Source organism: Stenella coeruleoalba (assembly GCF_951394435.1).
Source record: "Stenella coeruleoalba genome assembly, chromosome: 3".
Taxonomy (NCBI): Eukaryota; Metazoa; Chordata; class Mammalia; order Artiodactyla; family Delphinidae; genus Stenella; species Stenella coeruleoalba.
This window is the reverse complement of record NC_137148.1, coordinates 56,975,500-56,999,398: the sequence shown is the minus strand read 5'-3', so window position 1 is coordinate 56,999,398 and position 23,899 is coordinate 56,975,500. Positions and strand designations below refer to the sequence as shown.

Below are 23,899 nucleotides of genomic sequence, written 5' to 3'. Positions count from 1 at the left end.
ATTAAACCTTTGATACATGCAGATTTTATTTTGGTTAAAGGTATAAGCTAGGGATTCAGCTGAATTTTTTCCCCAAATCTCCAGCCTGCTGCCCCAGTATCATTTACTGAAAAATTCATCATTTCCACATTGTCTTGAAATGCTACTTTGTCGTAGCAAGAATTTTCCATTTATTCTTAGATCTATTTCTGGATACTCTAATCTGTTTCATTCATCTGGCCATCTATTGTTCCAAACTATTTTAAATACTGTTGGCTTACAAAGTTTTCCCATTAAAACTAAAACATTACTCCACATTGCTGTTTAAAACATTTCTTAACTTAATTTTCTGAGCTTTATTCTTCTGAGAACTTGAAAATACTGTCAAGTCTCCAGACACAAATATATAAACACCTCCACTGAGTTTCTGATCAGGATCGCATTAAATTTATAAGCTAATTTAGAAACAGCTAAGCTTTCTAGAATATGAGTCTTCCTTTAAATAAAGTATACCATTCTAACTATATTCAAGGCAGCAGAGATGATGTTACGTTTCTTAACCAGTTTAAAAAAATTTTTGTGTCTTCATTGTAGCTACAGGAGAGGATGCTGTAATACATCTTTAAAAAGATTTTTTTTAATTGAAGTATAATTGACACGTAACACTCTATTAGTTTCAGGTGTACAGTGTAGTAATTTGATATTTATATACATTGTGAAATGATCACCACAGTAAGTCTACTTACCCTCTGTCACCGTACATACAAAGTATTTTTTTCCTGTGGTGAGAACTTTTAAAATATACTCTTAGCAACTTTGAAATATGCAATACAATATTATTAACTTTGGACACCATGCTGTACATTACATCCCCATCACTTATTTATTTTATAACCATTAGTCTGTAACTTTTGACCCCCTTCATCCATTTCACCCACCCCTAACCCCCTGCGCCTCTAGCAACCACCAATCTGTTCTCTGTATCTATGAACTTGGTCTGGTTTGTTTGTTTTTTAGATTCCACACATAAGTGAGATCATACCGATCTCTGTCTTCCCTTTCTGACTCATTTCATTTAGCATAATGCCCTCAAGGTCCATCCATGTGGTTGCAAACGGAAGGTTTCATTCTTTTTTAATGGCTGAATAGTATTCCATTGTATATATACAGCAAATCTTATTTATCCATTCATTTATTGATGAACCCTTGGGTTTTTCCATATCTTGGCTACTGTAAATAACACTGCAATGAACACTGGGGTCCAAAAATCTTTTCAAGTGAGTATTTTCATTTTCCTCGGATAAATACCCAGAAGCGGAATTGCTGGATCATATGGTAGTTCTATTTTTAATTTTTTGAGGAACCTCCAAACTGTCTTCCATAGTGACTACATCAATTTACAATCCCACCAACAGTGCACAAGGGCTCCCTTTTCTCTACATCCTTGTCTTTTTGATGACAGCTATTCTCACAGGTGTGAGATGACAGCTTATTGTGGTTTTGGTTTGCATTTCCTGATCATCAGTGATGTTGAGCAACTTTTCATGTATCTTTTGGCCATCTGTGTGTCTTCTTTGGAAAAATGTCTATTCAGATCCTCTGTCCACTTTTAAAATCAGATTGTTTGTTTTGCTATTGAGTTGTATGTTCTTTATATATTTTGGATATTAACCCCTTATCAGATATATTGTTTGCAAATAATCTTCTCCCATTCAGTACATTGCCTTTCCGTTTTGTTGATGATGTTCTTTGCTGTGCAGAAGCTTTTTAGTTTAATGTAGTCCTGCTTGTTTAATTTTGCTTTTGTTGCCTTTGCTTCTGAAGTCAAATCCAGAAAATGATCACCAAGGCTGATGTTAAGAACCTTACCACCTATGTTTTCTTCTATGAGTTTCAGGGTTTCAGGTCTTGCATTCAAGTCTTTAATTCACTTTGAGTCAATTTTTGTGTATGGTGTAAGACAGTAGTCTAGTTTCATTCTTTTGCACGTGGCTATTCAGTTTTCCCAATACTATTTTTTTTTTAACATCTTCCCAATACTGTTTATTGAAGAGACTGTCCTTTCCCCAATGTTTATTTATTCTTGGCTCCTTTTGTCATAAATTAATTGAGCATGTATGTGTGGGTTTATTTCTGAACTCTCTATTCTGTTCCATTGATCTATTTTTCTATTTTTTGCCAATACCATCTTTTGATTACTATACCTATGTCATATGGTTTGAAATCAGGGAGTGTGATGCTTTTTGTTCTTTCTCAAGATTGCTTTGGCTATTTGGGGTCTTTTGTGATTCCATACAAATTTTAGGATAGTTTATTCTATTTCTGTGAAAAATTGCCAGTGGAATGTTAACAGTTATTGCATTAAACCTGTGATTGCTTTGGGTAGTATGGATATCTTAACAATTTTAATTCTATCGATGAGCATGGAGTATCTCTTCATTTAGTTTTGTCTTTATTTCATCACCGTCTTATAGTTTTCAGTGTACAGGTCTTTCACCTCTGTGGTTGAATTTATTCCTAAGTATTTTATTCTTTTTGATGCAATTGTAAATGGGATTATTTTCTTAATTTCCTCTGCTAGTTCATTATTAGTGTATAGAAACACAACAGATTTTTATATATTTTGTATTTTGCAACATTACTGAATTCATTTATTATTCAGTTTATTCATTATTCATTATTCTAAGTTTTTTTTCTTATGGAGTCTAAAGGTTTTCTACATATGATATGTCATCTGCAAAGAGTGATAATTTTACTTCTTCCTTTCTAATTTGGATGCCTTTTCTTTTTCTTGCCTAATTTATCTGGCTAGAACTTTAATACTATGTTGAATAAAAGTGGTGAGAGTAGGCATCCGTGTCTTGTTCCTGATCTTAGAAGAAAATCTTTCAGATTTTCACCACTGAGCATATTAAGCTATAGGCTTGTCATATACGGCATTTATTATGTTGAGGTATGTTCCCTCTATACCCACTGTGTTGGGAGTTTTTATCATAAATGGATGTTTATATTTTGTCAAATGCTTTTTCTGTAATCCACTGAGATCATACGATTTTCATCTTCATTTGTTAATGTGGTGTATCATGTTGCTTGATTTCTGGATGTCAAACCATCCTTGCATCCCTGGAATAAATCCCACTTGATCATGGTGTATGACCCTTTTAATGTATTGTTGCAGTTTGTTCGCTAATATTTTGTTGAGGATTTTTGCATCTATGTTCATCAGGGATATCAGCCCATAATTTTTTCTTGTAGTGTCCTTGTCTGGTTTATTGGGGTAATGCTGGCCTCATAAAATGAGTTTGGAAGTGTTCCCTCCTTTTCTATTTTTTGGGAAGAGTTTGAGAAGAATTGCTATAATTCTTTTAATGTCTGGTAGACTTTGGTAGTTAAACCGTTTGATCCCGGACTTTTGTTTTTGGAAGGTTTCTGATTATGGATTCATATCTCCTTACTAGTAATCTATTCATATTTTCTACTTCTTCATGATTCAGTATTGGAAAGCCGGCTGTATGTTCCTAGAAATGTATCCATTTCTTGTAGGTTGTTGGCAATTTGTTGGCATATAATTGTTCATAGTAGTATCCTATGAATCTCTGTATTTCAGTGGTATTAGTTATAACAGCTCCTTCTTCATTTCTGATTTTATTTGAGCCCTCCTTTTTTCTTGGTGAGTCTAGATAAAGGTTTGTCAATTTTGTTTACCTTTTCAAAGAACCAGCTCTTAGTTTCATTGATCTTTTTAGTCTCTAATTATTTCTGCTCTTATCTTTGTTATTACCTTCCTTCAACTAACTTTGGGCTCCGTTTGCTCTTCTTTTTCTAGTTACTTGAGGTGTAAAGTTAAGTTGTTTGAGATTATTCTTGTTTCTTGAGGTAGGCATGTATCACTATGAACTTCCCTCTTAGAAATGCTTCTGCTGCATCCCATGAATTTTTGGTATGTTGTATTCCCATTTTCATCAAAGTATTTTTTGATTTCTCCTTTGATTTCTTCATTGACCTGTTGGTTACTCAGTAGCATACTGTTTAATCTATCCATATTTGTGATTTTTCCAGTCTTCTTCTTGTAACTGATTTCTAGTTTCATACCACTGTGGTCCTAAAAGAGATGCTTGATATGACTCCAATGTTAAATTTATTATGACTGGGCTTCCCTGGTGGCGCAGTGGTTGAGAGTCCGCCTGCTGATGCAGGGGACATGGGTTCGTGCCCCAGTCCGGGAAGATCCCACATGCCGCGGAGCGGCTGGGCCCATGAGCCATGGCCACTGAGGCTGCGTGTCCAGAGCCTGTGCTCCGCAATGGGAGAGGCCACGGCAGTGAGAGGCCCACGTACCGCAAAAAAAAAAAAAAAATTTATTATGACTTGTTTTTTAACCTAATATATGATCCTGGAGAATGTTCCCTATGCAGTTGAGAAGAATGTGCACTCTGCTGCTTTTGGATGGAATGTTTTCTGTATATCTGTTAAGTCCATCTGGTCTAACATGTCATATAAGGCTGATGTTTCCTTACTGATTTCTGTTGGGATAACTTTTCTATTAATAAAAGTGAGTATTAAGGTCCCCTACTATTACTGTATTGCTGTCTATTTCTCCCTTTAGGTCTCTTAATATTTGCTCTATATATTTAGTTGCTCCTATGTAGGGTGCATAATTATTATTTTTTTGGGGGGGGTGCATAATTAATAAATGTTAAACATCTTCTTGTTGAATTGACACCTTTATCAATATGTAATGCCCTTCTTTGTCTCTTATTACAGTCTCTGTTTTAGTCTATGTTTTTCTGGTATAAGTATAGCTACCCAAGCTTTCATTTGGTTTCTGTTTGCACGGAACATCTTTTTCCATCCCTTCAACTTTCATTCTGTGTGTGTCCTTACATCTGAAGGGAGCATCTCATAGGCAGTATATAAATAGGTCTTATTTTTTTAATCCATTCAGCCACTCTATGTCTTTTGATTGGAGAATTTAGTCCATTTACAATTAAAATAATTATTGACAGGTATGTATTCACTGCATATTGTTAATTATTTTCTGGCTGTTCTGTTCTCTTTCTTTGTGGTTTGATGACTTTAGTGGAATGGTTAATTTCTTTCTCATTATCTTTTGTGTATCTGCTATAGTTTTTGCTTGGTTGTTACCATGAGGCTTACATATAACAACCTACATAACAGTCCATTTTAAGCTGCAAACAACTGAAGTTTGAATGCATTCTAAAGGTCTGCATTTTTACTCCCCCTCTATTTTCTGTTTTTGATGTCACATTTTACATCTTTGTATCTTGTGTATCCCTTCACTAATTATTGGAGTTATTTTTACTATTTTTCTTTTTCCTTTTACTATTTTCACTCTATGTGATTAATCCACTACCTCTACTATATATTTACCTTTACCAGTGAGATTTATACTTTCATACTTTTGTTACTAATTGGTGCCCTTTTCAGCAAAGAAGTCCCTTTAACATTTCTTGTAAGGCTGGTTTATTGGTGATGAACTCCTTTAGGTTTTGCTTGCCTGGGAAACTCCTTATCTTTCTTTCAACTCTGAGCAATAACTCTGCCAGGTAGAGTATCCGTGGTTAGAAGTTTACTTTGAATATATCCCTTCTGGCTTGCAAAGTTTCTGCTGAAAAGTCTGCTGATGGTCTTATGAGAGCTCCCTTGGTTTTTCTCTTGCTGCTTTTAAGATTCTTTTTTTAAACTTTTGACATTTTTTTTTTTAATGTTGAGCCTTCTTTTAATTCATTATTATTTTTTTAATTTTTGACTGTGTTGGGTCTTCGTTTCTGTGCAAGGGCTTTCTCTAGTTGTGGCAAGCAGGGGCCTCTCACTGTCATGGCCTCTGTTGTTGAGAAGCACAGGCTCCTGACGCGCAGGCTCAGTAGTTGTGGCTCATGGGCCTAGTTGCTCTGTGGCATGGGGGAGCTTCCCAGACCAGGGCTCTAACCTGTGCCCCTTGCATTAGCAGGCAGATTCTCAACCACTGCGCCACCAGGGAAGCCCTAAACTTTTGACATTTTAATTATAATGTGTCTTGGTGTGGGTCTCTGGGCTTCCTGGATCTGAATGTTTGTTTCCTTCCCCAGGTTAGGGAAGTTCTCAGCCATTATTTCTTCAAGTAAGTTTTCAGTCCCTTTATCTCTATTCTCCTTCTGGGACAGTTATAATGTGTATGTTAATTTGCTTGATGTTGTCCCATAAGTCCTGTAAGCTATCTCTGCTTTTTAAAATTCTTTTTTCTTTTTGCTGTTCGGATTAGGTGAGTTCCACTGCCCTGTCTTTGAGTTCACTGATCCTTTCTTTGCTTCATCTAGTCTGCTGTTGAACCCCTCCAGTATATATTTCAGATCAGTTATTGTATTCTTCAGCCCAGTGACTTCTATTTGTTACTTTCTTAGGTTTTCTATTTCTTTGTTGAAGTTCTCACTGTGTTTATCCATCCTTTTCCCAAGTGAGGTGAGCATTTTATGACCATTACTTAGAACTCTTTATAAGGTAAATTACTTATCTCTGTTTCGTTAAGGCGTTTTTCTAAGGTTTTGTCTTGTTCTTTCTTTTAGAATATATTCCTGTTTCCTCATTTTACTTGATTTTCTGCACTTCTTTGTATTAGATGAAATAGCCACCCCTTCCAGTCTTGAAAGAGTAACCTCGTGTAGGAGATGAACCTTATTGTTCAACCTCGCCTTAGCTCTTGGTTGCCTCTCAAACCTCTGTGATCGTCCAAGCAGACTATTTTATATTTAATAGCTCCTAATTGTCAAGGGTGTGCCAAGACCTGGCAGTGTTTCAAAGCAGGAAATCTGCCAGCACATAGATTCAGACTGACTAGGAAGCTAGACCCTCAGGCAGCAGCTTTTAAAGTATGCAAATACATATAGTTCTGTGAGATTGAATACAAATGTTAGCCCTGCTGGCCACCAGAACAGGTGATCTGGAGGTGTCCCCTGGGTGACAGTCATAAAAATCAGGGCTCTAGATGAGTGTGTAAGTTCCTTTCTGGGAGATACTGATGAGCTGTAGCAAGGCAGAGGGAGAGTGAATTGACTGCATTCCCCCAGGCTATGTTCCCTAAGAGCATATCTGGAGATCCCTAGATGTGTGTCAGACCAGAAGCCTGCCCCTTAGGCTGCTGCCCCAGGCCAAGCAAATGGGTCTCTTTCACAGAAACAGTACGGGTGTTTTTCAGTCTGCTTTCTGTGCATTGCCCTGGGGGCAGTAGCCTACCAAAAACTGTCTCACTGATTGTTACAGTCCTGTGGGACCCAGAAATGCAAGCTCCCCTGGCCTCTAGAGCCAGGAGATCAAGGGTGTCCCCTGGGCTGCAGCTGCAAAAACTGGGGCACCAGACATCTATAAAAACTCCCCTCTTGGAGATACTGGTGTCACAGAAGAGAGTGCAAAGATGACACCCACTGAGGAAGGGGGAAAGAGGTCTTGAATAAAAAGCCAGTTTTAGCATGAGAGAGGGAGAGCCCACTGGTTGGAGTGTAAAGATGGCATCCACCAAGAGAAAAAGTCTATAGTAAAAAAATAAATAAAGTGGTGCTTGCTGGCTTTAGCAAAGTAGATGGAGCAAGTAAAAGAGGTGCCCTCCAGCACCTCACTCCCTGGAGAGTATCTCAACACGCCCCGGCCCCTCAAGCCCATGCTTTAAGATCAGCTAATGAATCTCTTTCACATGCAGCCTGTGCACTTCTCAAATGGCCGCTTGCATGCTGGGACCTAGGGTGCTTGAGTTTGCACGCAAGCCCTTTAAAGCCGTTTCTCAGATCTCTACAGCCCTCTGGTTCCTGTGGATACGAGCTCCACTGGTTTTCAAAGCCAGATGTTTTAGGGACTCGTCTATCAAGTGCAGGTCTCAAAAGATGGGGTGTCCATGCGGGTTACAAACTCTTTGTTCCTCAGGGAGAAGCTCCAGATTTGTGAGTTCCATCCAGATGGTGGGTTGCCATGATGGGTTGAAGCTTATGGTGAGACCGTGTCTCAGCCTCTCCTACTTGCCTCAGCGTGGCCCTTTTCTCACTGGCTGATGTGAAGGAGCTGTTTAGCTATCTTTCAGGTCCCTTTCAGAGGGAACTGTTCCACATGTATCTGTATATACACCATGTTGGTGTATCCACGGGAGAAGGTGAGCTCAGGATCTTCCTATACCATCTTGGACTACCTCTCCAGATCTAATTAGTTTTTTTATTGTGAATATCTTTCTCCATTAGTTTTCCTAACTGGTTGTTTTGAAAGCCATTAATTTTTGTATTAATTTTTTAAATGACCACTTTGCTAAATTCTCCTGCATCAGTTTTTCAGTTGATTCTCTTGAGTTTTCCAGAAATGTATCACCTGTAATTAATATTATTTTTATATCTTCCTTTCCAATATTTATCACCACTTATTTTATTCTCCTGTCTAACTGTACTAACACATCCAGAAAAATCTTATACACTAACAGGAATAATGACTGTCCTGACTTTCAATGCTTTAGGTATTTCATTATTAAGACTGATATGCTGGTCTTTTCAGGTGAAGGACATTCATATATTTATATTTGCTCAGTAGTTTAATTGGTAATAGATAGATGGTGAATTTGATCAAATTGGCCAAAATCTCCAGAGGCTTATTAAGAGATTTTTTGATTTTGAAACATCCTTGCATTGCTCGAATGAACTTCACTTGGCCATGACATATTATTCATTTAATGATATGCAAGACTGTTTGTTAATATTTCAATTAAGGATTTTTATAAGATGACACTCACCTGATACTTTAATACATCTACATTATAATAAGAAGCAGCTGGATTCTGCTCTGATAGCTTCTTGAGGTAGATAGTAAGAGCTTGCATGTTCATCCAAAAATCTTTTGTGTTAGAATCACACTGTGATGGATCACTGTATGTACAAGAAATATTTTCATTATTATTTATTATTATTTCATATTTATTTATTTATTTCTCTTTATACTCTGCCTCTCTGTAGTAATTTGGTGACCTGGCAAAGACCAGTAGAAATGAACCAAAAGATGGGATGATGTAAAACTAAACTTAGGGGATAAAGAATGGAACATAGCAGAAAGTTGCCTGAAAGATGAGAAGATGTACAGTAGAGAAGGATTTAACAATGACTACTACCACCCACCAGCACAAACAAAACAAAGACAGCAGAATCCTATTTCATCATAATAAATAATTTTGATAGTCTTCAAATTGAATCACTGTTGCTTTGAAGAAGAAAGAAAAAATTTCTTAAAAAGAAATTTCACCTTCAAAACAAAAGTACACAAGCCCGGGGATTTCCCTGGTGGTCCACTGGTTAAGACTCTGAACTTCCACCACAGGGGACACAGGTTCGATCCCTAGTCAGGGAACTACAATTCCACATTGCCCCACAGTGTGGCCAAAAAATTAAAAAAAAACTGAAAAGTACACAAACCTGAACACAAGTTGTGCATTTGGAAGAATTTGTTCTAGTCTGTTGATATTTTTCACCCTGAAGCAGAGCACAGCTGGGGATGGATTACTAGTGAAGACTTTAATAACTCCGCTTGGAAATGATATTGTCATGTCACCAGTGATCTTCACAATACACCTGGAAGTAGGCATTTTGAAAAATTTAAATAGTTTAAATAAGGCATTTTAACCTCCATTTAAAGCATATTTAGTTTTAAAAGGGCTTTATTTATATATATAACCTTTTATCATAATTACCATGAATTATTTTTTCAATTATAAAAAATGATTCTATGTGAAATGATATATTCATCTAACACCAGTTTTTCCTAGAATTAAATTCCAAACACAAATGGAAGCACACTGATAATACTCCTTCACTTGTTTGCTAAAACCATCCCTGGCTGTCTCATAAGGACACTGTTTCCCTGGTAACACTATCCCCAGCTGTAGCTATTTTTCCTCCAAACCCCACAAAGCACTGAGCCTGATGGTGGCAGTGGTAGATGTCCTCCTTGCTCTCATTGCCTCTTACAACTCTATATTCCTTCTTCCTTCTGAAAAACCACCAGCTTCATTTGAAACTCACACCATCAGATTACACTACTCGCTATCTCAATCCTCAAAGTCATCTTCAACATTCCCTTTCATTTTCTGAAAATTATAGCTCCTGGCCCACTGTCAGTCTGTCTCTGCACAACTACTCCTATCACAAATTTTTAGTGATTTCAATATCCACACAGATAATCCCCTTTCAACACCTTGGTCACCTAGTCCTTCAGCCCCTTGCCTTCAATGATCCTGCCTTCCAGCCTACCTCAGCCATACTTCAGCCCCTCCATCATCTCAGCCTGATTCCCCACTCATCGGATAGTCTCTTCCTACTTCTCCAACTCATTCTGTCCAGTACTGCATCTCCAATCTCATCAAAAACCTCCATAATCCATTGTTCCTACCACCTTTTTCACTAATTTTCACTCTTCCTTCATATCCTCACTTCCCCCTATCTTGGGACTTCATGGTCCATCAATATACATACTCCTTTGCATAAACCCTCCCCTTGGTTCTCCCTCACTTGACTATGCTTGTTTGGCAAAACACAGTCTTAGCTAAATCCAGCTCCTCACCTACATCTATATGGCCGAACATGACTAGAGAAAAACATATAATGATATAGCCAAAACTCTCAGTTGGGCCCCCTTAGTATTACCTGGAAATTCTACATCCCCTAGCTCTTTTCATACCTTCTCCTTTCTCCTCTTAACTCTAACCTGCAAAATTCCCTCCCCCACCTGCAGTCAACGACTTTCCTTTAAATTTTACAGATGAAATAAAATCAGAAAAGAACTTCCTCATACTCTCACTACTAAAATCCTAATCTCCCTGACTCTAAAGGCATCCATACCTTCTGCATTCTCTCCTGTTTCAACAGATAATCAGTCTATGCCCCTAAGGTTAACTGTACTGAAGCACATCTCCTCTTACATACTGAAGGACTTCACTCATGCAATTGTCCCCTTTCCTGTAGATTCAGTTTTTTCCATAAATATTGGATTTTTTCCATTAGCATATTGAAATGTATATCATCTTTAAAAAACCCAAAAACTAAAATTAATAAAGGCCTCCTCTGATTCTCCCATCTCTCTCCTGCTACCACCCTGTTTCTCTGCTTCTACTTAGAGCAAAATATCCTAAAAGAATTGCCTAACATTTGAGCTCTTCAAATACAGTTGTCTGTATTTGCATCATCTCCTGCTCCTGAGCGCCCTCGAAGCAGTCTACTAGAGCTGCTCTTGTGAAGGTCATTAATGACCTTCACGTTGTTAATGATCTTCACGTTGTTAATGATCAATTTTTCTTGACCTGATGGATAGCATCAGATACAGCTTCACACCTTCTTTCATGGAAGGGTTTATTCACTTAGTTTCTGGGACTCTGCTCTACTGGTTCTCTTCTCACCTCTCTTGTTGCTTGCTGTCCCAAACTCCATTGCTGGATGATTCTCATCCTCCTGTTTTTAAACACTGAAGGGGGCCAGGACTTAGGTTCTCATCAGATCTCTTCTCTACACCCTAATGCCCCAGGCTTTAAGTATCATGTACAAATTAATGACTACCAAATATTTTAGCCTGCACCTATCTCTGAACTCCAGAATCATGTATTCAACTATCATCAACTCAACATCCCCACTAAATTGTGTTAATAAGTACTTCAAATTTAACAATCTACTCCCTCAACAAATCTTGACAAATCTGTTTTCAAAATACATTCAGAATCTCATTACTACTCACCATCTCTTCTGCTAATACCCTTATACAAGTCACCATCATCTCTCACCTGGACTTCAGTGGTTAACCCTTTCTCTCTGCATCTACTCTGGCTCCTTCTAGTTTATTCTCCATATAGCAGGCAGAGTGCTACTTCAAAAACATAAGTAACCTCATCACTCCTCTACTCAAAAGCCTCTACTTGCTTCCCACCTCACCCACAATAAATTCCAAACTCCTTACCATGGTCTACAATGCCCAGCCTGATCTGTTCTCTCTGTGGACTTATCTTTGACTACTTTCTTCCTTGTTTACTCCTACTCAGTGACATGGTGCTCTTTGCTATTTCATGACTATGCCAAGCATGCTTCTACCTCAGTCCCTTACACTTACTGGAATGCTCTTCACTCACCTATCTGCATGGCTTGCTCCTCCCTCAATGTCTTTCAAAAACAACCTCAAAAAGGTTTTCACTGATCATTCTATCTAAAATAGTAGCCCTCTGTTGTAACTGTCTATCCCCTTACCCTGGTTTATTTTTCTTCATAGCATATATCAATACCTCTCCTTTTCCTAAGTAACATTATTCATTCATCAAATATTTGAGCGCTTACTATGTGTAAGACTCTGTTGTAAGTGCTGAAGGTACTTTAGTAAACAAAAGTTCTTCTCTACAGAGCTTGCATTATCTCAAGTGAAAACTAAGAAACTTTCACAACAATGCAAGCTTATAACAGTCTTACACATACTAAGCACTCAAATATTTAATGAATGAATAATGTTATACATGAAAAATAAGGGTGGGGTGATGGTGGTGGGATGAATTGGGAGATTGGGATTGACATATATACATTAATATGTATAAGATAAATAACTAATAAGAACCTGCTGTATGAAAAAATAAAATAAAATTCAAAAAAAAAAAGAAAAATTAAGGGTGGTCATTCACCCAAAGATCATTTTCTTAATAAAAGGAGGTTAAACCAATCCTTCAAGAGTCTCCTGTAAATAGACATGCACTCTAGGTCTCTCTTGCAAACATCACACTTTCACCAAAGATATACATTAGGCCAAGATTCAGAGTTCTATCCCCATCTACGTCAGCTGCCACAATCCTGTTCTACAGACATGTCAAACAACAGATTTGTCATACTGGTCGTAAAGCCTGGGCAAAAACGTACATAAACTTAGAAAAAAGCCATCACTACTGATTATAGTGACTTCTTAAATTCGAAAGACAATATCTAAATGACTATAATTGATAGCAAAAAGCAGGTAAACAAGTAATAGAAAACTCTAATAGAGAATCAAAATGTAACTCTTAAAATTTACCACCAAGCCCCCTGCCCCTGAAACACACACACACATATACATGTATCTTTTAAAAACTAACTTGGTGGGATCTGCCCCTTTAAAGTAGGCATTAACAGATTCTGTAAGGGCGACTGCCACAGGTAAGGTGTCCTGATTTCCAAGGCTGACAGGACTGGGACCTCGTGACACACCTAGAATAAATACAATTCATTTGTTAAATCCTATAGAAAGATATTTATTAAATACCAAGACAGAGTAGACTCAAAATATTAGCTTGTCACAAGTGACTCTATTACTGGTTTCAAAGATGCCCCAAGTATAAATCTGGTTAAAAAATGGAGCATAAAACAAGTTGGACAAATAAAATATGACAGGAAAATATGTCACAGTGACTTCAATTTTAAATAGAATGACAAAGAAGGGTTGGGTTAAGGAATGTCAGAAGGAAAAAGCCCTTCAGCTGAAGAGCTAAAATTACTAAAATATGGCTTCAAAACCATTCAGATACTAAATTCTTTCAGGTTCTACTAATTCACATATGTAAGATCATTAAACTGGATTTTTCTATTTAAGGTATTTCTATACATTAGCTATTTCTAAATTAGCAGTGTAATGTAATCATGCACTACTCATTATTACTGTAATTCTCCTTTACCTCTTCTTTGTCTTATGCTTGTATTATATTCCCATATTACCTTTCCTCAATAAACATGACTAATAACATCATTTTGAGGTAACATTCCTGACATAAAGTTAACTCAGTAAGATACCTTTAGAGTCAAATCATAGAAAGAGCAGTGTTTTAAAAGAATAATAAAATGTAAACAAATTTAATGTATATGTTCAGGTGTTTTTTAAAACCTAAAATCTGGTTTATTTCATAACAGACAAATCCCTTAAAACAGTGCATTGCCTTTTTTTTATTTACAAATGTACTCTCTCCATTTATGCCTTACCATTGTTATCGATTGGAAAGTGGAGCATTTCATCTAATATACAATATATGATGAAATTTTGTAAAAATAAGTCAATTGGGTAGTTAATGATGATTATTCATTCTTAAAGAAAAATATGTTGACCTAGGTTATTCATTTATCTCTGAAATCTGAATGTATGTTTTTTGTTACATAAATGTTACACCATGTTCATAGCCATCAGATATTTTTATTTCCGATATGAGCTACTTTTGAGATACCTAGAGTATTGTTATTTCTAACAAAAATCAGTACTAGCTTTCTTTGCCTCACAACTAAACCTGGGCTCCTACAAATAGTGAGAAAGAGCTTTTGTTACCTTTGGAGGCCAGGAAGATTCTGTACTGTTCAAGATTTTGAAGAATTCTGATTTAGAAGGTTCTTCATAGTTTAAAAAAAAAATGACTCAGTGATTAAAAATACATGGAAACAGGAACTGCTGTTTCTAGGCCACTGGGAAAAGTAAACTCTCCCAAACAAGACAAGTTAAAATTTCATATGAAAATAAACTCAATAATAAAATGTATTCACAGAATCACAACAGCTACTATCTACTAACCACCAATATATACCAGACACTTTGCCAAAGAGGCATGAAAGAAATGGTGCCTTTCTGAACCACAAGTAGTTTTTTTCTGCAAAGCAGGAACATACTTTGTGGGTGATGGGCTGCAACAATGAAAGGACATGAAAATGTGTCTGGAGAAGTGTTTATAACCCAGATCAGGACATGGAAGACCTTTAATTTTATCCTATTGGCACTAAAAGACACTGAAAATGTTTAAAAGAAACATGATTGTGTTTTTCATTTTGTAAGATCACTGAACACAGAGTGAATCCTGGATTGAAAAGAAAAATGACTTGGCAGGGATTCAAGTTTGGATCAGGTGAGAGATAATTAAATGAAAGCTAAGGGCTTGATCAAGAGGCAGTAGTTTCTAGGATATGTGATTACAACTATGCAAATACATGTTTGTGCAGTGGGAAAATTTCACTATAAATCTAAATTAGTTCAATTTTTTAAAAAATATATTCTATACTAGGGTCACTAGAAATTCAGGAAAGCATATTTTCAGAGAAAGATGAAGGCTATAATAATCTTTTATTAGAAAAAATTCTATGCTCTTAAATCTGAAATTAATCTTTTCCCTTAGGTAACCTACACAAGTGGATATCTACACACAGTCATGGGTAACATTAATGCCTGCTAGGACTTTGACATTAAAAATCAAAAGAAACCTACAAAGTTATTCTTTTCAATTATCCAATTTGGGCATATAAAATGAGAATTCTTGAAATAGTTTCCCTGTAAATTGCTAAGCCTGTTACTGAAATATTGGCAAGAAGAAAAAAGTACTGGAAAGTTAGGAAAAAAACTCAAAATCCACTTAACATTTTGGCATATCCCCTTTTGTATATTCCATTGTTTCCAAGATCATATTGTATATGCATCCTTCAAAAAAATGTTTGACACAGGAAATATGTGCTTAAGTCCCTAAAAAAGTCTAAGTGTGTACTATATTATTCAGAATAACTCATTTTTTGGAGAAAATAAATTCCTTGGATGTTCTTCTTTATAAGGATAGTATGCATGCATTCTAATTTTGGTTTAATTGTTGCATATTTACAATTGTGTATGTTTTGAAAATGCAGAGACATAAAGCTGAAATAAAAGGTACCTACCTTTGTAACAATCAGTGAATATTTTTGTGGAATTCCTTTCAGCTCCGGAGTAAAAAACAGGGACTCACCCCCAACTATTTCCTACCTCTTTGCTTCTAACTTCAGCTCACTGTATGAATGGTTTTCGTATGATTGATAGCCTTTGCTTTGTGGTTTTTATATTATAGTTTCTTTTTTTTAACTGACATATTCTTTCCTAATCACTTTTTCTCTGCTTCTAATAGCTTTAGAGGTAAGATTTGTTGATATTTCTTAATGTTAAGGAGAGAAGAGCAGGAGGGAGATGGAAGATAATGCAAAAATAATGTATGTTTTTATAACTTATCCACTGCTATCAATGGATCCTGTATAGAAACTGGACATAATTAGTACAAAATTGAGATAGTTAAACCTTAGAGTTATTCTTGATTTCTGAGACACCATAAATTGCTGGAAAAGGAAAAATTAGATAACAGAGTATTTTAGATACACTTTAGGGTCATTAGTTAACACATACATCTGCTTTCGATACAATACCTTGTGAAGTCTCACAGTGCTTTTCAATTTCAGAGAGTGTCCCAATCAAATTATCATCTTCTATCATATTTAAATAAAACAAAATATTGCAGGAAAAGAAAATACTTTCAAGAACAAGAAGAATCAAAAACTTAAATCTAAACAGGGAGCTGAATAAACATCACAATAAAGAAAGAAATTTTTAGGAAGATTTAAAGAAACTTTGTCCTATAAAATCCACATTACATCACATCCTGCCTGCCTGTATCATCACCGTCACCTACTTGTCGTTCTCCTATTGCCAGCACTGGCCCAAACTACAAACAAATATGTACCAACTTAATCAAAATTAAAGTTTCCATCACAAATAGAAAACGTTCTGAATAATCTGGAGATAATGGGAAACGACTAAAGCAATTTTGGTTACCAGGACCTGCCTGATTTCTAACAGGACCCATCTATGTTCTTTATGATTAAAATACAGATTCTGTGGAAACAAAAGGTAACAAAACCACATATACAAACAAAATGTAAGAATAAGGTGCTTGTTACAGCAAACAAAAAGACTTATTGAATATATTGTTTACATAAAGTCAGAAGATGGGAAAAACAGTATGTTCACAAAAGTATATAAAATAAGATGGTAACATCATGTTCAGACATTTAGAAAGAAAATCATTTATCTCATTTTAGCCTATACCACTCATGCCGTTTTTACAATGGCTACATACAGAAGGCCCATTTCTCCTGCGTGAGTTTTGACAAATCAAATTAAGTATAATTAAATCAGCTTAATTAGGGCTGGGATTCTTAAACTCAACATGCATCAGAATTGCCTAGAAAGCCTGTTCAACGATTGCTAGCCCCACTCCAGAGTTTCTGATTTAAAAGGTCTGCATTTCTAGTAAGTTCCAGGTGATACAGACAGATGCTGCAGGTCCCAGGATCACACTGCAAGCACAAAACCCCTTCCTTTCACTGAATCAGTTGCTTTTAAAACAAATTTTCTTAGGAATGTAAGTACCAATTCACAGTAGAAAGTACTGCATCATATTCTGCCTTCAACTATTTATATTGGTCCGTAGTTTATAAATTTGATGCATTCTTAACAGTGCTAATCATGGTTAAAATGCTCTATTCAGATAATATAAAATGTGAAAGAGAAAAGGAAAATGTGGCTAGTTTGATAATGCCAGGTGTGTTTCCAGAAAACCAAAATGTCTAATGCTTAATTCTTCACTACCCTCAGCCTGATCATATTTTGGATGTTAAATTTTGCATGTAATTTATGATAACCACTTACCTACTGGAGTATTGGCAGCACTTAGTGACGCAGAAGATGAGATAGAGGAAGAACTTTCTGCCCGGGCTAACGGAGCAGCAGGAGGTGGGCTGGTATTGGAAGTTATAGGTGGGCTGAATGGCCTGGGCTTAAAAACAAAATGTCATTTACCAAAATGCTAAAACAATTTCCCAGTTATCAGAAAAGATTTTTAGGTATCAGGAATATTAATTTTAAAATACTAAACCAAATTTATTGTGTTTCTTAAAACTCACAGAGATGCCTAGGTCAAATCATTTTCAAGAATATATTAAAAGCTGAAAAGCCTATTTTAAAATAATGCCGTCAAGAGAATCTTTGTATATAAAACTTTTTCCGTCTTTCAAAAAGTATGCTTAAGATAGATTCTCAGAAGTTAAACTGTTAAACATTATGAAGGCTTTTCATACATAGTGCCAAACTGCTTCCCATTTGGGTAACTCACTTTACCCTACTGCCTGTAAATATATGAGAATATTTCTCTGCACTCTTGCCAGCAATGAACAGATGAGCCTTAGAAGAAGGAAAAATAATAAAATTTAAAACCTTTTAGCTAATTCCGTACATAAAAATAAAATTGGCATTTCTCTTTTATGAGTTGTCTGTTAGCTTTGCCTTAGTTTGGGGAGGTCTTAGTATTATCTGAGCTTCCACTAACCCTTTTCTTTATTTGATGCAAATATTTTCTTCCTGAATATTGCTTTACTTTTGGCATTTACAAATCTGTGCACATTTTCCTTATAATTCATTGTAATGCTTCCTCATTGAGAAAGTTCACCCCATTCAGAGGTTTGAGAAAATCTTAATTCTACTGTCTTCCCACTTTTCTGGTTAAAAATAAAAACAAATATGAAAAATATGATTCCAATTCATTTATCTTTTACTTTGGTGAATGTTTTTTTTCCTTCCAAATTCCTAATTGTTCCAATAATACATTAGCAACACTTCCTGAGGTGTTTCATTTTTAAAATATGGAATATTGAGCTTAATTAAAGACAACATTTTCCTGCTTATAAAAGTTATAAGTAAATGCAGTATTTATTTAGTGCCTATACTGTGTGTCAGGTCTTGGGTACTAGATACAAAGCAGTGAATTAGACACTGTTTCTGTCCCCATCTATTTGAGGAACATGAAAAACAGAAGGCGAGAAACAACCAACAAAACCCTATAAGCATTCATACACTAAAATTATTCAACTCTACTCGCATGAATATAAATTTATAGATATACACTCTTATAAAAATTAGATTATACTGCCCAAAATATTTTATATTTAGTAAACCCTTGTGCCCCCAATTATTTTTAAAGTATTAGTTCCAGAGAATGGCTTTTGGATGACTCATTATTATGGACAGCAGGTTGAAAAAACACAGCAAGGTGTAAAATGTGGCTGTGGAAATATACAGATGGAGGTGGTACAGGACATGAGGTGACAGGCATTATGTAAACTATTAAGGCATTAGCAAAGTATTAAGGATATGAAACTGGCTAAAACATAGTCCAGTGAAGGAAACACACACAAAAACAGTACAGTCATCCCTTACACTTTAAATCATCTCTAGATTACTTACAATACCTAATACAATGTAAATTCTATGTAAAAAGTTGTACATGCAATGCAAATGCTATGTAAACAGTTGCTAGTGTGTGGCAAATTCAAGTTTTCTTTTTGGAACTTTCTGGATGCCCCCCCCCCAATATTTTTAATCTGTGGATGTGGAACCCATAGATACGGAGAACTGACTGTGGGTCAACTTTATATACAATGTGATTGAAGCACTAAAAGAAACACGAGCAAGTGTATGGGTATAAGGAAGAGAATGAAGGAGGATGATTAAGTCCACTGTGGGGTGAAGAGGAGGAGTAACCATCAAAGAGGGCTTCACCTAGGTGGTGATATGTAGCAGGGTCTTAAAGTGAGCAGTTTCCTACATAGAAAACTGAGGGGTATTTCAGACAAGAGGGAGTACAATAGAGACATGGATATGTAAAAGAGCATGATGTGTTTGGGGAACAGTGGAAAGTTTCAAGTGGCTGGAACCTAGGTTGCAAAGAGGAGAAAACTGGACAGTTAGTATGGTAATGCAGGTTGCTGAGTCAACTTTATGAAGAGTCTTGTAGATTCAGCTGAAATATTCAACCACGTGGATTATAGGTGTACCACTGTAGATGTATATCAGGAGAAAAAGATTAAGCTTGACATTTAGAAATTTAATTCTGGCAATTAAACTGGCAAGTGAAAGATGAAAGTAAACCAGAACAGACTGAAGGAAAGAAGACTGGTTTGGGAGAGCCTGACTCTCAGTAGAACCCATATATTTTCTTTCGTTATCTGACACCTTTCGAAGACCAATGCCTTTTTCTTTTTTTAAGCAATGTGTACTTTTACAAGTCAATTAAGTGATGTGAACTCCAGACTGCTTATGTATAAAATAAAGAAAGCTGGACTAGATGCCCACCAGGACTCCCCTGGCACTATACTTCTAGGTCTAAGAACAGGCCACCATTTTTTCCTTAATATTTGACTTTAAGCAAAATTATATGAAAATTGCTTCCTAATTATGAAACAATGGGTACTGAATTGTATTTTTATAATGTGCTAACTTTCTCAGGAAATCTCCTTCCTCCTGAACAACGGTCTTGCTCCACAGGTATGATCACTGAGATAATATGGGGAAGTGAAGGAAGTATCAGCAGGGAAAACTTTTCTGTACTTTGAAGACTTGAGTAGAAAATTCCAAGCATTTAGCAGTAAAGGGACATACAGAGAAATATCATTTGCATATTAAATCAAAACAGTTATAATTAAAAAAAAACACCTGAGTACATACTATTTCATTAATCCCACTGAGTTTTCCTGAAGTAAGCTTTGGTCTGGAAGCAGGCCTTGGAGGTGGGACAATGGTACCTACAGAAAGAGGAGTTGTGGGCCTGGCTGGTGGGTGGAAAAAGAGAATTTGAAGAAAATCATTAGTATGTACCAATCCCTAGATAAAAACATTCTATTACAGAGAAACTATTAGGATTCAAAGCTCATTTTTCAGAAGTTCTTTTTCTTTAAAATGTAATTATAGCTATTTGTGAAATGCTAGGAATGTATCAAGCATGCTTTTTTCGAAGCTACCAATAATATTCCTGAAAAAAAAATTAACTTTTCAATAAAACTGACATAAATTGTATTCCTGTTTCAATTATTTATACATATAAAAATTAAATCTAATAAGTAAGCTGGTGAAAACCAGTTTAAGGCCTAAGGTCTTTAGTTTACTGCCAATACTTCTACTTTACAGTTATTTGCAAGACCAAGCCTTTGAAGCAACATCTTCAAAATAATAACATGAACTCTAAATAAAAATTTACCTTAATTAAACTTGTAATCTCACTGTTAAGTTGAAACACACTGTGCCATTTTTTAGTGACAATCAAACATATCTTTATAGTTTACAAAAAAATTTTCCACAAATCACTATAATTAATTTTTGGTAAATATAGAAAATCATATTGACTTCATAAACCCTACATGAATTTAGTGTTCAATGTTTTTCAACACTATTTGCAAATGTTGCAATTTTAAAACCAGAAATACTAACCTCAGTATTCCTAATTAAAAATAACTCTCCAGGGACTTCCCTGGTGGTGCAGTGGTTAGGAATCCGCCTGCCAATACAGGGGACACGGGTTCAAGCCCTGGTCCAGGAAGAGCCCACATGCCACGGTGCAACAAAGCCCGCGAGCCACAACTACTGAGCCCGCGTGCCACAACTACTGAAGCCCACGCGCCTAGGGTCCATGCTCCGCAACAAGAGAAGCCACCACAATGAGAAGCCCACGCGCTGCAACAAAGAGTAGCCCCCGCCTGCCACAACTAGAGAAAGCCCACGCACAGCAACAAATAACCAACGCAGCCAAAAAAAAAAACCTCAGCATGGTAGAAATTCATCAGTGAAATTCAAGTGTATATCATCAAAAGTCACACATGTATTAACATAATCAAAGCAAGAGTGTAGAAGCAAATACATTTAAATGACCTTTAAATTAATTAAAATGATCCTCAAACTCTTTTGGTCCATTCTAAAAGATAAGTCTATAATTCAGATTGAAGAATATAATATGGGTGTGAAGAAATATGTTTCAGTAAGTTCTATGAGTTTACAGATGTGCAAAGTTAAAAATGTAAGAATGGGCCTAAGTATGTACATGGGGAAACAAACAGTAAAGCTGAGGACCCTTGGCCAGCAATGGAGGAGTGAAAGGAAGGAGCACGGAGGTGGTAGCAAGAGACCTAAAGTAAAAGGTAGTCACACCGGAGTGAAAGCAAATGCATGGGGGTATGGAATCATCTAGAAAGCAGATCATATGAAGAGATAAAAGATGCAAGCACCATTCAGGTTGCTTAAAGAAAACAGTAAAAACCTGGTAAGAAATCAAGTTTAGATTCTAAGCCTGCTGCCTTCTTCCAGTCAGCACCAGTTCTTTCATGCTGCGCCCCTACTTTAAGCTGTACATTGGAAGAAATGCGCACTAACCTGAAGACTGTTACACTTCCCTGTGCTATGACATATTTACTTTAACGATAGTTCATTATCAATGAAACCAGCACTGACCAATACTCAAGTTATTTCAAGCTTCTGAGGGGGCTTAACATGGTAGAGACGTTTACACCTGAAGCTTCATTACTAATCAAGTGGCCTGTCCAAATGGCATTTAGATTGACTCAATCCAAGCCTGGTAGAAGTGTTAAGTTCACCTTCTTCAAATAATCAGAATTTGCTCTTTGAGAAAAAGTAATAAAAATGCTCATTAATATCACTGTTTATAAATGAATCTATTAATTACAGTAATAACTTTATAAATTATAAACAAATCTATCTCCACATGCCAATTAGATACTGCTTCTAGAAGCTTCTGAAGGAGATGACTACAACTGTTCACAGGTTTAAGTGTCTTAATTGTGTTTTGTGGTGGTGGTGGTGCTCACTTCAAATAAATGTCCACTAGATGCAGTATTTCAAGAACATGAAGTGACTTGTGAAGTATAAAACACAGGCAAAAAGAGCTAACCGGGCTTCCCTGGTGGCGCAGTGGTTGACAGTCCGCCTGCTGATGCAGGGGACACAGGTTCGTGCCCCAGTGCGGGAAGATCCCACATGCCGCGGAGCGGCTAGGCCCATGAGCCATGGCCGCTGAGCCTGCGCATACGGAGCCTGTGCTCCGCAACAGGAGAGGCCACAACAGTGAGAGGCCCACGTACTGCAAAAAAAAAAAAAAAAAAAAAGAGCTAACCTACATCTGCTCTCTGACACTACCTAAGGGGAACAGATAAAGCATGTTTCCCATACCACCCTTCATCTGAATAAAGGCACAGACTAATCTAGGATACAGAAGCGATGATGATGCAGAAGAAAAACGAGCAGCATTGCTAGCTTCCTCTGTCAGTAGCTTTTCAAAACATTTAATATTATGGCAAAGGTCACGCTGATCCTCAGAGATGCAGCTGTTGGAAAAATCTCTCATCCAAAGCACCAGGGAACCCAAAGGTATTTTCAGCTTTACAATGCAATCTCTGGAATGCCTTCTGAGCTCCACTGGAGTCAGTAATTTTAACAAGTTCATCAGTAAAGGAAATCCACTGACTCTGCAACCATGAAGCAAAAGGACACTTATTGTGCTCGCTGGTGGTGTCGTTACAGCAGGATAGCAGAGAGGGTTGGTGGAAAAGTCTGGTAATGGGTTTTCTAGACCTAAAATCTGACCTGGTTTCAAGTAAAGAACCAATTATCACACCCCCAGACAAATCAGTTTGGGAGAGAAAAGCAGAGTTCCTATTCTGTTCACTAAGGTCAGCGGAAGAAGAATAAAGAAACTGAAAACTAGAAGCAACAGGAAAATTCTAAAACTAAAATATAAATCTGCAGAGCCAAAGAGTTCTTATTTCAGGTTAATATTATTTCAATTACTCAAAACTAGAAAAATTTAATAATACATGGAACAAGAGCATGAGCTCAAACTTTATATTAACTGAGGAAAATAATTATGAAAATAAGAAACTTAAAATATGTATGAGTAAAATCTAAGGTCCAAAAATATATAAGGCCAGAATTATTCCTGATTTTCAGAGGAGCAAAAGGTAATGCTAACAGTCAGTAAAAGTCTAAAGAGGTTTGACAAGGTGTCAAAGTGATGCTGCCGGGTACATGTGTTCCTTAACAAAGTGCCTGACTAGTGATAAAACTTAAAACTGTCATAGGAAGTAAGACAGACTAAATCAGTGTTGGAGTTAATATAAAAAACCAGCCTAATATTTTTCAAAAGATAATTTTACAGGGGTTTTACAGAGCACAAGTGCTCAATTAACCCATGGGTAGAGAAGAAATGGTCTATACTAGCACTTATCAAAGGGAAGGAAGATATGAGCTA

The 23,899-nt window shown here is 36.5% G+C and overlaps 1 protein-coding gene across 1 annotated transcript in view; it reads right to left on the bottom strand.

The window, feature by feature from the left end:
- The window catches only part of FCHO2 (FCH and mu domain containing endocytic adaptor 2), a 113,554-nt gene that overhangs the window by 8,161 nt on the left and 81,494 nt on the right, over positions 1-23,899 (bottom strand). Inside the window, exons 18-22 of the mRNA XM_079915687.1 lie at positions 20,314-20,417; positions 17,464-17,590; positions 13,088-13,199; positions 9,411-9,566; positions 8,738-8,870 (exon numbers count right to left, since the gene is read on the bottom strand). Coding sequence (XP_079771813.1) covers positions 8,738-8,870; positions 9,411-9,566; positions 13,088-13,199; positions 17,464-17,590; positions 20,314-20,417 — 632 coding nt within the window. The remainder of the gene's footprint in view (positions 1-8,737; positions 8,871-9,410; positions 9,567-13,087; positions 13,200-17,463; positions 17,591-20,313; positions 20,418-23,899) is intronic.